At 40.6% G+C, this 13,759-nt stretch overlaps 2 protein-coding genes across 2 annotated transcripts in view; one reads left to right on the plus strand and one right to left on the minus strand.

Moving 5' to 3' along the window:
• Positions 1-4,177, plus strand: part of Zbtb25 (zinc finger and BTB domain containing 25) — a 50,627-nt gene extending 46,450 nt beyond the window's left edge. The window contains exon 5 of the mRNA XM_027929709.2: positions 4,159-4,177. The gene's annotated coding sequence lies outside the window, so the exon portion shown is untranslated. The remainder of the gene's footprint in view (positions 1-4,158) is intronic.
• Positions 1-13,759, minus strand: part of Mthfd1 (methylenetetrahydrofolate dehydrogenase, cyclohydrolase and formyltetrahydrofolate synthetase 1) — a 67,882-nt gene that overhangs the window by 3,700 nt on the left and 50,423 nt on the right. Inside the window, exons 18-26 of the mRNA XM_027929697.2 lie at positions 13,404-13,544; positions 11,518-11,586; positions 11,126-11,237; positions 10,892-11,031; positions 7,967-8,008; positions 5,194-5,294; positions 4,171-4,348; positions 1,510-1,617; positions 931-1,083 (exon numbers count right to left, since the gene is read on the minus strand). Of these exons, the coding sequence (XP_027785498.2) occupies positions 931-1,083; positions 1,510-1,617; positions 4,171-4,348; positions 5,194-5,294; positions 7,967-8,008; positions 10,892-11,031; positions 11,126-11,237; positions 11,518-11,586; positions 13,404-13,544 (1,044 nt within the window). The remainder of the gene's footprint in view (positions 1-930; positions 1,084-1,509; positions 1,618-4,170; positions 4,349-5,193; positions 5,295-7,966; positions 8,009-10,891; positions 11,032-11,125; positions 11,238-11,517; positions 11,587-13,403; positions 13,545-13,759) is intronic.

Genomic DNA, 13,759 nt, shown 5'->3' on the forward strand with positions numbered 1-13,759 from the left:
GTAAGTACAATTTGTAAATTCAGGATAGCAGGCAGACCTAAGAGGAATCTTAGGCGCAAATCTATGTTAACGTTAGGACAATATTTGTCTAAACTACGATTATGTCCTTAATCATCTCTCTACCTTCCTATTATGTGCATAAAACCTGTAAGTAAGCAAATTTGCTTTTTGTCTATGTATGATTCAGCTGTATTTTATGAAGGAATTCCTTACTCAAAGATGATGACCTCCCTGAATTTTAGGCATAAACTCTAAACCTGTCAGTAAAACCCTGGACATATAGAACCTCAGTCCTTACTCCTAGGACTGCTGGGAGGACTGAGTTATCTAGTATAAGGTGCCAAATAAACACTAATTATGATTATAATTGTCCCTCAGTAACATCAGGGGTTGGTTCCTGGATCCCCATGATTTCTAAAATCTGTAGATGCTGAAGTCCCTTATTTAAGATGATGTAATAGTTGCATATAACCTATGCACATCCTCTCCTATACTTCAAATTATCTCTAGATTACTTATAATGCAATGTAAATGCTATATAATTATATATATTAAAAAGTTTGTATATGTTCAGAACAGATAATTTTTTAGAAATACTTTTGATCCACAGATGATTGAATCTACAGATACAGAACTCATGGCTATGAAGAGCTGCCTATATATTACCACTGACCCAACCTATCAATCGGTCTATGCTGGACTCAATCAAGGGCAAGTTACCCCTGAATTTTTTATGCAGTAGTAGTCACAGTATCACATTTGAACTAACATCAATATGGTCCATAGCATGAGGATTAATCATAATAGGCCTAACTCCAACTTTCTTCTCAGCAGTGAACTCTGTTAACTTGGCATTTTATTGTCAACTTAACAATACATTTAGGATGAGAAGCACACATAAGTAGGCTCCTCTCTTGTGGCCTCACTTACCGTTCCTACTAAAGGGTAAAGAAAACCAGCCCCGACACTGGCACGGATGTCACGAATGGGCAGAACAAAGCCTGTGGGCACGCCTTTTTGCTCTGGGTTATGAGACAAGGACAAGTGTGTTTTGGCCATGCAGATGGGTAGATTCCCAAAGCCCTGGGGGGAAAGAGAACAAGAATAGGACAAATGAAAAGTTGACAAGTACAAAAAAGGATATCAGGGCATTCTGGTTACAAGCTTCTTTAATTTATTTGAAATAGCTGATGTCCTTCATGTTTATCTCTATTTCTCTATCCTCCTGCTTAATAGAGCATGAGGATAAAGCCGGGAAAAGGTTCTTGATATTTCAGTTATGACATTCCTCATATCCTCAGGGCTTTTCTATACATTCACATATGACATATGGGTAAAGGAAGAGCCTGGATGGAATCACCTATCCAAACCCAGGATTTCAGAGGTGATAAGGCTGCTATTCAAAGAAGTGAAGCGGTGGGTGACTGGCAGGGCTGGGAGAACTCAGGGATTCTGACTCCAAGGCCTGCTTTGCAAAGGGAGGAAAAAACAAACTAGCCCAACATCTACCTGCTTTGTGTAGACTTCAGCTTTCTGCTGAGCTTCAGGGAGTAATTCAATGTCATCGGCCCCATAGATCTTCTGCGCAATGATCCTGATTTTATCCTCAACTGGGAGCTAATACACAAGAAAGAAAAGAGAAACCATGACATACATGAGGACTCCTCACAGGGACATGGTCACATTCCAGGTCAGTGTCACTAAAAGGGTCATATTTTTTAATATACATATATTGATATGCAAATAATTTGAAGTTTATTGGTTTAGGAACATGTTAATTCCAAGCCCCAGATTTTTAAAATTTTTTTATTTATTTATTTTTTTAGTCATACATGACAGTAGAATGCATTTTGATATATAATACATGGAATGTACATACATCAATCATATTGTCTATTCTATTCTGCTGCCCTTCCTATCCTCCCTACTCCTCCCCTCCTCTCCCATCCTTTCTCTCTATCCAATCTAATGTAACACACTTCTTTTTTTTTTCTTTCTCATTACAACATCATATATGTATTCTGTATAACAATGAGGTTCTCCTTCCATCTTCTGTGCAACTCCCCTTCTCCCTCTTTTTCCCTCCCACCTCTCTTCCCTATTTAGTGGCAGTCTTCTTCTCATGCTCTTCCTCCCTATCCCATTTTGAGTCACCCCCCTTATATCAGAGAAGACATTCGGCATTTGTTTTTTAGGGATTGGCTAACTTTACTTAGCATAATCTGCTCTAATGCCATCCATTTGCCTGCAAATGCCATGATTTTATTATTTTTTAGAGCTGAGTAAAATTCCATTGTGTATAAATGCCACATTTTTTTAATCCATTCATCTATTGAAGGGCATCTAGGTTGGTCACATTCTAGCTATTGTGAATTGTGCTGCTATAAACATTGATGTGGCTGTGTCCCTGTAGTATGCTCTTCTTAGGTCTTTTGCCAAGCCCCAGATTTTAAAAAAAAATTTAATTTTTTAATATTTTTGTGATACTGGGGATTGAATTCAGGGGTGCTCTACCACCCCAGCACTTTTTTATTTTGAGACAGGGGCTCATTAAGTTGTCCAGGCTACCCTCCAACTTGTAATGCTCCTGCCTTAGCCACCCAAATATCTGGGATTACAACATGCCCATCCCAAGCCCAAGATTTGATAAGTGGAGAATGTCCCATGGAAGTGAAATTATTTTGTCTATATAAAATTATACGTGAGTGTGTGTGTGTGTGTGTGTGTAGAGTGTATGGTTAGATACACTGATAGAAAGGTACACACACACACACACACACATAAATACTGTATTAAAATTAGTATTTTAACTGGTTCTCTATTCCTTAGCAACTAAGACTAAAAGAATATATTGGGCAAGTTTTTTTTTTTTTTTTTTGAAAGGAGTAATAAAAAAAGATGCAATAGATTACTTTCATATGCATCTTATAACTGGGGCTTATTAAATGCCAAGGCACATTGAGAACTTCTGAAGCAAAAAGCACTTTGGCTGAGGGGTGATCTAAGACTAGCAGATATTGAATAAGACAAAAAGCAGTAGCTTTGTCTTATGTCAGAGCAGAGAAAAGCTCCAAGCAGAAATGGGTTAAAAAGTCCTTGTTACCCTACTTCTTCCATGTCTCCTGCTTGCTTTAAGAACTGTAGTTTCTGACTTAAGTGCTGTGGATAGGGGTTTAGAGAGGGTAACTGTAAGTACTTTGCACTTTGTGTACCATTTTCTAGAATGATGATTGGTTGAAAAGATTTTCAAACCCATCTATAAAAACCAAAGTTCAGGGGCTAGGGAGTAGCTCAGTGGTAGAGCACTGGCCTACCATATGAGAGTACCATGTTTGAGAGCACCACTAAAACAAAATAAACACAAAATTCCATTAAAAAAAAAAAAAAAAAAAAGAGTTCAACAAGAGAATGTCTGTCAATAGGAGATTTTTTTTTTTTTTTTGTACTGGGGATCGAACCTGTGTGCTTTATCACTGAGCCATATCCGGAGCCCTTTGTATATTTTAAGACATAAAGTCCTACAAAGTTGCTTAAGGGCCTCACTAAATTGCTGAGGCTGGCCTTGAACTTGCAATCCTCCTGCCTCAGCCTCCCAAGTTGCTGAGATTACAAGCATGTGCCACCACTCCTGGCAAAGAAGTTAACTAATTGGCAGTGTATTATATCTGCAAGTGACAAAGAGGAACAAGACAAAGAGGAATTTGGCAGTGTATTATATCAATATAAATACTGTATTAAAAGCAATCAGTATTTTACCTTTATTTTACAAGAGTAATTGAGTTTCTTCCTTCTGCTTTTTTATGTTTTTAATTTTTTTTCAAAGTCTATGATATCTTGTAAAAACCAAGCCAGGAACCAGCTTATAGAATTACAACCAGAACTGCACCATTCATTCCATATTCTTAACTGAGTTGCCAATTGTGGACATACTACTTAATGTTCGACCACATCCTGAAGTACATGGGACAGAGAACTGAAAACAAAATGCAATCTTACAGTTATCCGGAGCTGAGAGTCCAGTCTTTAGTCCTACTGTAACTCGCCCATGTAGGAAGTGAAACCACAAGGTTGAGAGGCTGAAGCTGCTACACATGGGCTCTACAGAGATAGCCACACAGAAACCTCACTATACTTTTTTTTTTTTTCTTCCCCATATAGCAAGTAACCCACCTCAAGGTCATAAAGGAGCTGGAAGCTGCTGGGCACCTGTGCAGCTCTCTGGACAGCCTGAGCCAGGGCTAAAGCACCCTTGCCCCCTTCCGCCCAGTGAGTGCACTTGACGGCATCAAAGGCCCCATGTTCTCTGGCAAGGCGGCTAATGAGATCCAGCTCGGCCTCTGTGTCTGTCCTGTAAAGGAGTGCTTCACGTTAAAGCATGGAAGATGGCTGGAAAGGACAAAGTACAACTTCTTTATGCCATTAAACCCCATGTGAGATGTGAGTTACCCACTGATAAATGGAAATCAGTCAATACAAATAATACTGCCTGGGTTTGAATCTTATCTTCACAACTAACTACCTAGGTAACTTTTGGCCAAAACATCTTTATGTATCTCAAATCCCACATGGGTTAAAATGGGAATAATCACAGCACTTATTTCATTGGAATGTCATGAGGCTTAGATGGAAAGTACTTGGAACATTTCCAGAACACTATCAGGAATCAATAAATACTAGCTTTTCAAAAATTTGCTTTCCATTCTACTGTGGTGAGGCCATTATAACAAAACCCAAACCAGTACCAAAATGCCAAACAACCCACACAAGTCCTCGCATGAGCATTTCCAGCTCAACATGTTCAACTCCATCAAGACACCATCCCACCAGACCTAGAGAAATAATGGAAGACTGCAGGCTACAATCTTCTGCTAGTACAAAGGGCCTCTATCAGCCAAAGAAGCATTAAACCTCCATCTTGTGTGTTATCTACCTTACTCAGTGTTTGAAAAGGGACCCCCACAAGGACTGAATCTCACTTCTGGACCTTCAGAAGGTTAAGGCAGTGAGTTTGCTGTGATATATGTGGTACCTGTCAAATTACAGGCTCAACCCGCAGGCTGTAACCAGTAGCAGCAACTGAAGAACAAAATGAAGCTAAAAGCACCTCTCAACAGTTAGCTATAGGAAATGCTTCCTGGCTATTTTCCACATTCCCCCCCACCCCCGCCCTTTTCTCTTATGCTCTGTACTTACTTGAATGCATTCACAGCCACCACTACAGGAACTCCAAACATTCTGGCATTTTCTATTTGTTTCCTCAAGTTACTGAAGCCTTTTTCAACCAGCTCCAAGTTCTGTAAAACAAGAGTGACAGGTCTGTAAGATCAGAGAGCAGATGGTTGCAGCTTCTTCTTAAAAGGCAAACGGCCTCCTTGAGTGAGTAGCCTTTCATTGCCAGGACACAGAGGCAAGCCGACAAGTAAAAGAAAGGCCAATGAGGCAACTCACTCCTGATGAGTGGATGCTGTGGAGGAGGAAGGAGCTGTAACTCCACCTGCAGCACTGGAGCTATGCCCGTACCCTCATCACCTTGAAAACACAAGAGCTGGGGGATTTGTGGTCATTATACCACATCTATTAGCCACATCTTAATAGCTCTGCTGCTGTTTGAAGGGGATGAGTTGCCCCTACCTAAATGATGTTTATGGATTGTATACACACAAATGCTACAAAAATACAGACTCTTTTCAGCACAGTATAATCCCTTCCATTAGAAAACAGAGCCTGGCACAAAAGAGGCATTCACTATCCTTTACTGTAGAAGACCTATGACGACATCAGTGATGCTCTCACAGGCTTGCAATCCTAGTTATTTGGGAGGCCAAGGCAGGAGGATCTCTTGAGTCCAGGAATTTGAGACCAGCCTGGGCAACATAGTGAGAACCTCATCTCAAAAACAAAAAACAAAAAACAAAACAGACAAAAAAAGGCCAGGCCCATTGGCAAACACATATAACCTATAATCCCAGTAATTTGGGGGGCTAATTTGAGAGGCTAACGTCAGAGAATTGAAAGTTCTAGGCCAGGCTCAGCAACATAAGACCTGTAAAAAATAAAAAAGGCTAGATTCAATGTAGTACCACACACACACACAAAAAAATAACCAAATACTAAGGAAACATATCTTTAAATGTTACTGCAGTTCTGCTTCCACCATTAGAAAATTGCAAACACTACTAACCTCCGTTACAGGGGTTCAGGCCACGGAAGTATAACCTCACTCAATAAATATTCATCATACAGATGTTATGAAAAGTGACACTGATCTGTGTTAGCATAGATTCCACCCAAGATGTACTAAAGTTGCACAACTAAGGAGAGCTTACTTTTTTTTTGTACAAAAAGTACTTGAATAATTCAAGAAAAAATTTTAAATATTAAAATTTAAAGAAATTCCAATCACTTATTATATTCTTGTAATGTTTAAGTTTTTTTTTTTTTTTTTTTTAAAAACAGAGGGTATGTTACTGTCATTAGCTTAAAAATATATCAAGAGACCGGGGTATAACTCAGTGGTAGGGTGCTTGCTTAGTATGAGTAAGACCTTGGGTTTCATCCCTAGAATTGAAAAAAAAAATAAAAATAACCCCAAAAGATTATATATTTAAATATATATATATATAGTCATCATCTCCAAAAATACATATACATAATGATATGTATACATATATACCATGAAAAAAGCCTAGTAGTATTAGTGCTTGATTGTGGACCCCTCAAACAGCAACAGGTTAAAGGTAGAAAACAAATAGGCTAATTATAAATGTGACTTATGGGTTTTTTTCTTTAATAATTGTAAACTAAGATTAGGATTTATCTGGCATTTTAAAAAGCATTGCTAATTCTTAACCTCTAATCACATGAAATCCAATTCATATGTAAGACTGATTGAGAAGGGCTTAAACAAGTAGAATTTCTTAAATGAAGACACCAGCTGGGCCAGTTTGGGGCAGTCACTGTAATTAGACACAGGAGAGGCTGTGGGGTGGCAGAAGGGCCAGAACTGTGAATTCCCATCCTACGCATGACTCAGACGGATGACCATAAAAGGCAAATCATCACACAGAAGACAGGCAGACTCAAGGCACTAACAGTTTTTTTCCAGCCAATTTTGAAATACTTTATTTGAGACCTACATAATGACCCTGTATTACTGGATAATGTAAAGGCCTCCAAAAGGCAGAAAAATTGAATTAACCATGACAGCAGATGACCCTGCAACTTATCTGAGGGCCTGTTTGTCATGGAGCCACCAAATCTGGCTCTAGAGATGTTTCTTTGATGGTAAACATTATCAATATGAAAAGGTTTATTCTCATAAATTGTTCTCTGGCTCCTGCTTGATACTATAAACCGAATCAGCTTATGGAAGATGTGCCTACAAAACAACCAGGATATTATTATCTTGGCTCTTTAATATGTGCTTAAATCTGCAGAGGAAAAGGTTATTTCTAAAAGGTTCCTACTTGCTTCTGATTTCAATGGCATTAGGGACTCATCCTGCCAATGCAGGGAAGACAGTCCAGGAAACTTCCATTGGGTTAGGGCCGGGTTTTTCAACCTCAGTACTACTGACATTTTGAGCTGGATAATTCTTCACTGGGGGGCTATCCTGCTAACAGCATCCCTGTCCTCTATCCACTAGATGCCAGGTACACTCCCCACCCCCAGCTCTAACAATAAAAAATGTCCTTAGACACGGCCATGTCCCATATCCCAGGAGATCAAAATCACCCCACTGAGAACCAGTGATGGGTCGGTATCAGTGGTTTACTGATCTCTTCTGTGAGGCAGTTCCACTTACTACTACTCATTTAATACAACCTTCAGCACACTGCCTTTTAGCATCCTGAACTCCCAGGAGCAACCCTGGATCATAACCACATCCATTTTATTTCCCCATGGGCCAGGTTGATTTGGGATATGGTGCTTTCTAAGGCAAATAATTAGAAATAACAGAAGTTACCTCTTCTATGTAATCCTTCGGAAGAGGCAGTCCAGCAGTGACCTGCAAGAAAAGGACACAAAATCAGATGTACTCCCTACTTACAATTAGGCTCTAGCTTAAAATGGTGCTTGTCCTGGGTAATGGGTGAAAGGCTGCATGCTTGGGGGTTATACAGCGATAGAGGTTGCTTCCTGCCCCAAGGACTTAGGGCAAGTGACCAAGCACACAGCACAGAGCAAGAACTCCTTTGAGCAAAGTGGGGGGACTTTTTTTTTTTTCTAGAATTTTATTGTTGTTGTTTAATGCCTTTATTTTTATTTATTTTTTTTTATGTGGTGCTGAGTATCGAACCCAGGGCCTCACACGTGCTAGTTGAGCACTCTACCGCTAAGCCACAACCCCAGCCCAAGTGGGGGGGACTTTTGTGAGGTAAAGTAAGAGGTGAGAAATGACAGATCTATGACAGCAGAGGTCAAAAGGAACATGTTCCAGGCAGGACCAGTGTCCTCAGTAAGTGAAGAAAACTATAGCAGGGGAGGAGTAAAGGTGAGCATGGGAAAGGCAGCAGCCAGGCCTGCAAAGATCACCCTTGGATGTCAGTTGATGGAACCTGTGATGACCCTGTCATAGTTTCAAGAGCTGGTCCACAGGGCCAGCCAATAACTTGGGGGAGCCAAACCCTGGCACAGGTATAATATAAGCGAGGGAAAACAACAGAATTCCATCATAGAGGACAACTGAAAGCAACTAAATACTTAAGCAGTGGGTTCATTGTGTGTAGATGCCTGGGTACCATGTCCTGATGCAGCTCTGCTGCATCCCCAGGGATAAGCAAGGGGATCAAGGTGTGATTCCATGGACCCAGCATGGTTGGCAGATGGTAATGAAGAACACTCCAGGTCAGTCTGCCTGAGTTCTTCAGGGAGACTACCATGCTCCAACTTCAGGGGGCCATGTGGAGGCAGGGCAGGAAGCAAGGAGCTTACACATCTTTCCATCTGCGAGGTCATGTGTAGTACATGCAAAGCCCCCTCTCAGGGCTGGCCAGGATAAGTACCCAGAATTCTTGCTGTTCAGACCACAAGGTCAAGAGGAAGGAAGCAAAGGAGGGACAATGGTATATAGATGAAAGAGAGGAATATTGGCTATGAAAAGGGGAGCTTATCCTGCACTGCTAGCACAAAGGGGTGTCCTGGGTCAGAAGTACCTTTAGTACCCCAGGAGTAACTAAGACCCAGAGCTCTGGGAGGTGTGTTGGAGTGTGGAGGGCACCCACTGTCACACTGTGGTCTGGGAAACCTAAGTCTTCAAACAGCCCTGAGGCCAGAACTGTTTTCCTAATAGAGCCAAGATCTCAGGGTCCTTTTCACTCATTCTCTCATTAGGTATAACATGGACTTTCCAGAGATTATTATGTGACACAAGATATCACAACAGGTCAAATGCAAAGATGAGAATCCAGCTGTCTTCAGCTAACCAGATACAGAAGTGATCTGAAAATAGATGATGCCCATTTTTTTTTTTCAAAAAATATAGTAACTTTCATAGAAGTTCTTTATGTTAATGTATAACTCAGTGCTAGTTTCTAATATATTAATAGTATAACTCACATATAAGCAGAAGCTCTCATAAGCCTTCAACAATTTTTTTTTTAAATGCCAGGAATCAAAATCTTCAAGGAATTTTAAGAGTACCAAAGAGGATCTGAAGCCAAAATACTTGAGAATCACTACAATAGGACAATGCTCGTCACCTCACTAAGAAACACTGATTTTATTCAGTAGATGAGGGAGATCTTATTTCCCAAGTTATAATACAAGTTCCTGGAGAATAGGAATTTAATTTCAGTGTTTTCTGAAAACTAGCACCATGTCTTTCTATGCTGGTGCTGATTAAAACATGTTAAAATACTAGAATAAATAGTATGGCGGGTGGGTACTGGGGATTGAACCTAGGGGTGCTTTACCACTGAGCTATTTCCCTAAACCTTTTATTTTTTATTTTGAGACAAGGTCTCACAATTTAGGGCTGATTGTGGTGGTGCATGCCTATAAATCCCAGTGGCTCAGGAGGCTGAGGCAGGAGGATCATGAGTTCAAAGCCAGCCTCAGCAAAAGTGAGGCCCTAAGCAATTCAGTGAGACCCTGTCTCTAAATAAAACACAAAACAGGGCTGGGGATGTGGCTTAGTGTCCAAGTGCCCCTGGGCTCAATCCCTAGTACTTAAAACTAAATTGCTTAGGACCTTTCTAAATTGCTGAGGCTAGCCTCAAACTTGTGATCCTCCTATCTCAGCCTCCCAAGTCAATGAGACTGCAGGCATGCAACACAATGCCCAGCAAAAAGTGCAATTTCTACAAAGTTGGAATTCAGGAAAACCTAGTACAGGTTGAAGCAGAAGATAAGCTAGTCTAATACATGCTTCTTTATCACCCAGTAGTCCTAAGAGGCTCTATCATTCTCCTTCACCTGCCCTCACTGACTAGTCCTCTGCCCTCCTGCTGTCAGTGGCCCTGTCCACCAAGAACTTCTCAAGGAACTGACTTGTGCCTCAGCTAAATGGTGTGGTTGGCTAGCTGCCAATGTCCCTATTTAGAAGTAAAATGAGATTCAGATTCACAGAGAACAGGCTGACATAAAGGAACTTTTTTGTGCGTCGTATAGCTAAGCACATGTCCTTGGAGGAGTTTAGATACTGTCAGATGTTTCCTCAGAGAGGCAGGCCACAAAGCCAATTTCAGCCCTCTTAAAATGCCAAGAGCTGACGACATGCCTATGAGTGATAAGGCAGACAGCACCGAGCTGTGTGACCACCCCTTGCTTTAGCACCCTGTTAATTATGAGGACAAGAGCAGGTTACTGTTGATGCAGGCAGAGTTATCCAACTTCCTTTGAGCCGCTGAACATTCCTGATAATCAGACCCTTCCGACCCTAGATCCTCACCGTGGGGCCGCCACCGTGCATCTTAAGAGCCCTGACAGTGGCAACAAGCACCACCACATGAGGGCGGAGACCAGAATATCGGCATTTGATGTTAAAAAACTTTTCCATTCCAATGTCTGCTCCGAATCCTGCTTCGGTCACTGCAAGGGAGGAGAAGAGCAACTGTAAAAATGCCACCCCAACCCCTCATGTTCCAGGAAAAAGCCTGTTCACCGACATTGCAAAAGTTCTCACCGACAAAGCCCTCTGGGCCAACAAGCTTGAGCGCAATCCGGTCTGCAATGATGGAAGAATTCCCGTGTGCAATGTTGGCAAATGGTCCCGCATGAACAAACACCGGGGTGCCCTGTGGAAACCAGGACACCATGAGCAGCACCGTCAACCCTGCTTCAAAACGGGATCATGCAGTCAAGAGCATGGAATTTAGTTGGAATTTTAAAGAAAACTTCCCAGAGGGAAAATACAAAGCCATCTCATATATTTCAGTATTCTCCCAGTCACAACTGTCAAAAAGATAAGAGATGAGCAGTAGAAAAGCTCTCTGACTGCCCAAGGAAAGCGTACTTTCTAATCACTGCTCTGAAAGTCAAAAACCAATTCTGGAGGACAGGGATTCCTGTGCTTACCTCTAACGTCTGCATGAGATTGGGCTTGATTGCATCCTTCATCAGTACCGTCAGCGCGCCACTCACCCCCTGCGAGACAAGTAGCAGGAAGTATCAGCTCGTGCCAGCAAGAAAAAAAAAAACCTTTGACATTCTAGCTGTTCCCTTTTTAGTCATCTTGGACCAATTAGTAGTTTCAGCTAAACTAGACCATTCATTGAAGCTACCAGTTATTTTAAGCAGGGAAAACAAGTGGAATGAAAATGATATTCACATGCAATTTCTGGAAAAACATGTTCTAGAAACAAGCATCTCAATCAAGCTCTGTTGCTGACTAATATGAAGAATCCATTTCAGGCTCATTTACAGCACAGAAATGTTAGTTCCTAGAGGAATGAATTATTTGTAACTTTGGTATCTGAACAGAAATGCATTATGTGTTTCCCAAAACTGAAATTAAAATATTACCCAAAAATTCAATACCAACTCTTAGATATCAGATCCCCCATTTTTTCTTTCAGTGCTTTAGAAATTGAACCCAGGTTACTCTACCACTGAGCTTCATCCCCCAGCTCTTTTTATTTGAGACAAGGTTTCCCTAAGTTGCTGAGGCTAGCCTTGAACTCGTGATCTTCTTGCTCCAGGTTCCTCCTTTAAGCCATCCATATAGCCAAACAAATTGGTGACAACAGAAAATAAAGCAATAATTCCCATTTATACTAAATTTTTTGTTTTTCTGGTGGGTGATTGCTAGAGATGAAAACCTCATGCATGCTAGACAAGTTCTCTAATACATAATCCTATATTCAATATTAATGAGTTCCTAAATTTAAGGCAAGGATGTGAAAATTTAAAATACATATTAAATTCATATATTTGACTACGAAAACAGAAAGTTAATACTTTCTCTCTTTTCTAAATTCTTCTGCCATACCACTATCACAAGTCAACTAATTTGGTTAATATAATATAGGTTTTATTTATTTATTTATTTATTTAAGTTATAGTTGGACACAATACCTTTATTTATTTTTATGTGGTGCTGAGGATCGAACCTAGGACCTTGCACATGCTAGGCGAATGCTCTACCACTGAGCCACAACCTCAACCCCAATATAGGTTTTAAAACTTCAACTATAATAAGATTTCTCATTCTGTAGGGTACCACAGCACACGCCTGTAATACCAGCTACTTGGGAAACTGAAGCAGGATTTCAAGTTCAAGGTCATCCCCAGCAACTTAGCAAGATTCTATCTCAAAATAAAAAGGGCCATGGATGTAGCTCAGTGTTACAGTGCTTGCCTTACATACATGAGGCCTTGGGTTCAACTCCCAGTACCACAAAACAAATAAAACCCCCCAAATAAACAAACAAATTCTCATTTCCAAAGAGATACAATAAAGAAGAAAAAGAAAAAAAATTTCTCATTTCAAATCTCCTATTACCAGACAGTTCAGAAATAACCCTGAAGTAGACAGCCAACTTAGTAGGACCATCAACGAAATGGCTAATGAGTTTTTCCAATGCAGTTATCTGGATAGATGCAGGGCTAAAAGCCCCAAGAGGCCTCTATGCAGGAAGCCACATGTCATGGGGAGGGGCCCAGGAGTGACTCCAAATTCACTTTCTAAAGGCCTCATTTGGCCTGTAGATGTTCTCTGAAAATTGAAGCCATGAACTAACAGGATGAAGACGTTACTTAAATCATCTGGAGCATAATACCTATTATTCACTATGAATTACTATTTATAAATTTCATAGTTATCTTGTCATTAGCATAATCATACTGATAAGTAGATTACAATGTCTTAAGAAGGGCATAGTTTTTGTTAGTAGTAACCACTGAGAGACCCTAGGACAGTGGGCTCCAATGTGTCACCAAGCCTGGTGTGCCTGGGCACTTACCAGATCTTCAGCACTGATGGGCTCCCCTTTCTTGCTGGATGCCACCACCATTTTGCCCAGCCTCTCTCTCATGTCTTCCAGAGAACTGGTGAGAGCCAACACAGCCATGATTTCACTGGCCACAGAGATATCAAACTGCGCCTGTGGGCAAGAAAAAGAGACAAGAACAAAAACCTCTGTGTTAAACTGAAAACAATTTTTTTTTTTTGAATTGCAAAATGTCATCCTATTTGGCATCCTATGCCTTAAATAAATACTTAAAAGGTTGGAATAGCAGATATGACACAAAGAATTTCATGAAAATGATCCTGCAATAGAAAATTTTTAAATTACTTATTCCAAGTCCTTGAGTAGCC

Source organism: Marmota flaviventris, chromosome 2, assembly GCF_047511675.1.
Source record: "Marmota flaviventris isolate mMarFla1 chromosome 2, mMarFla1.hap1, whole genome shotgun sequence".
NCBI lineage: Eukaryota > Metazoa > Chordata > Mammalia > Rodentia > Sciuridae > Marmota > Marmota flaviventris.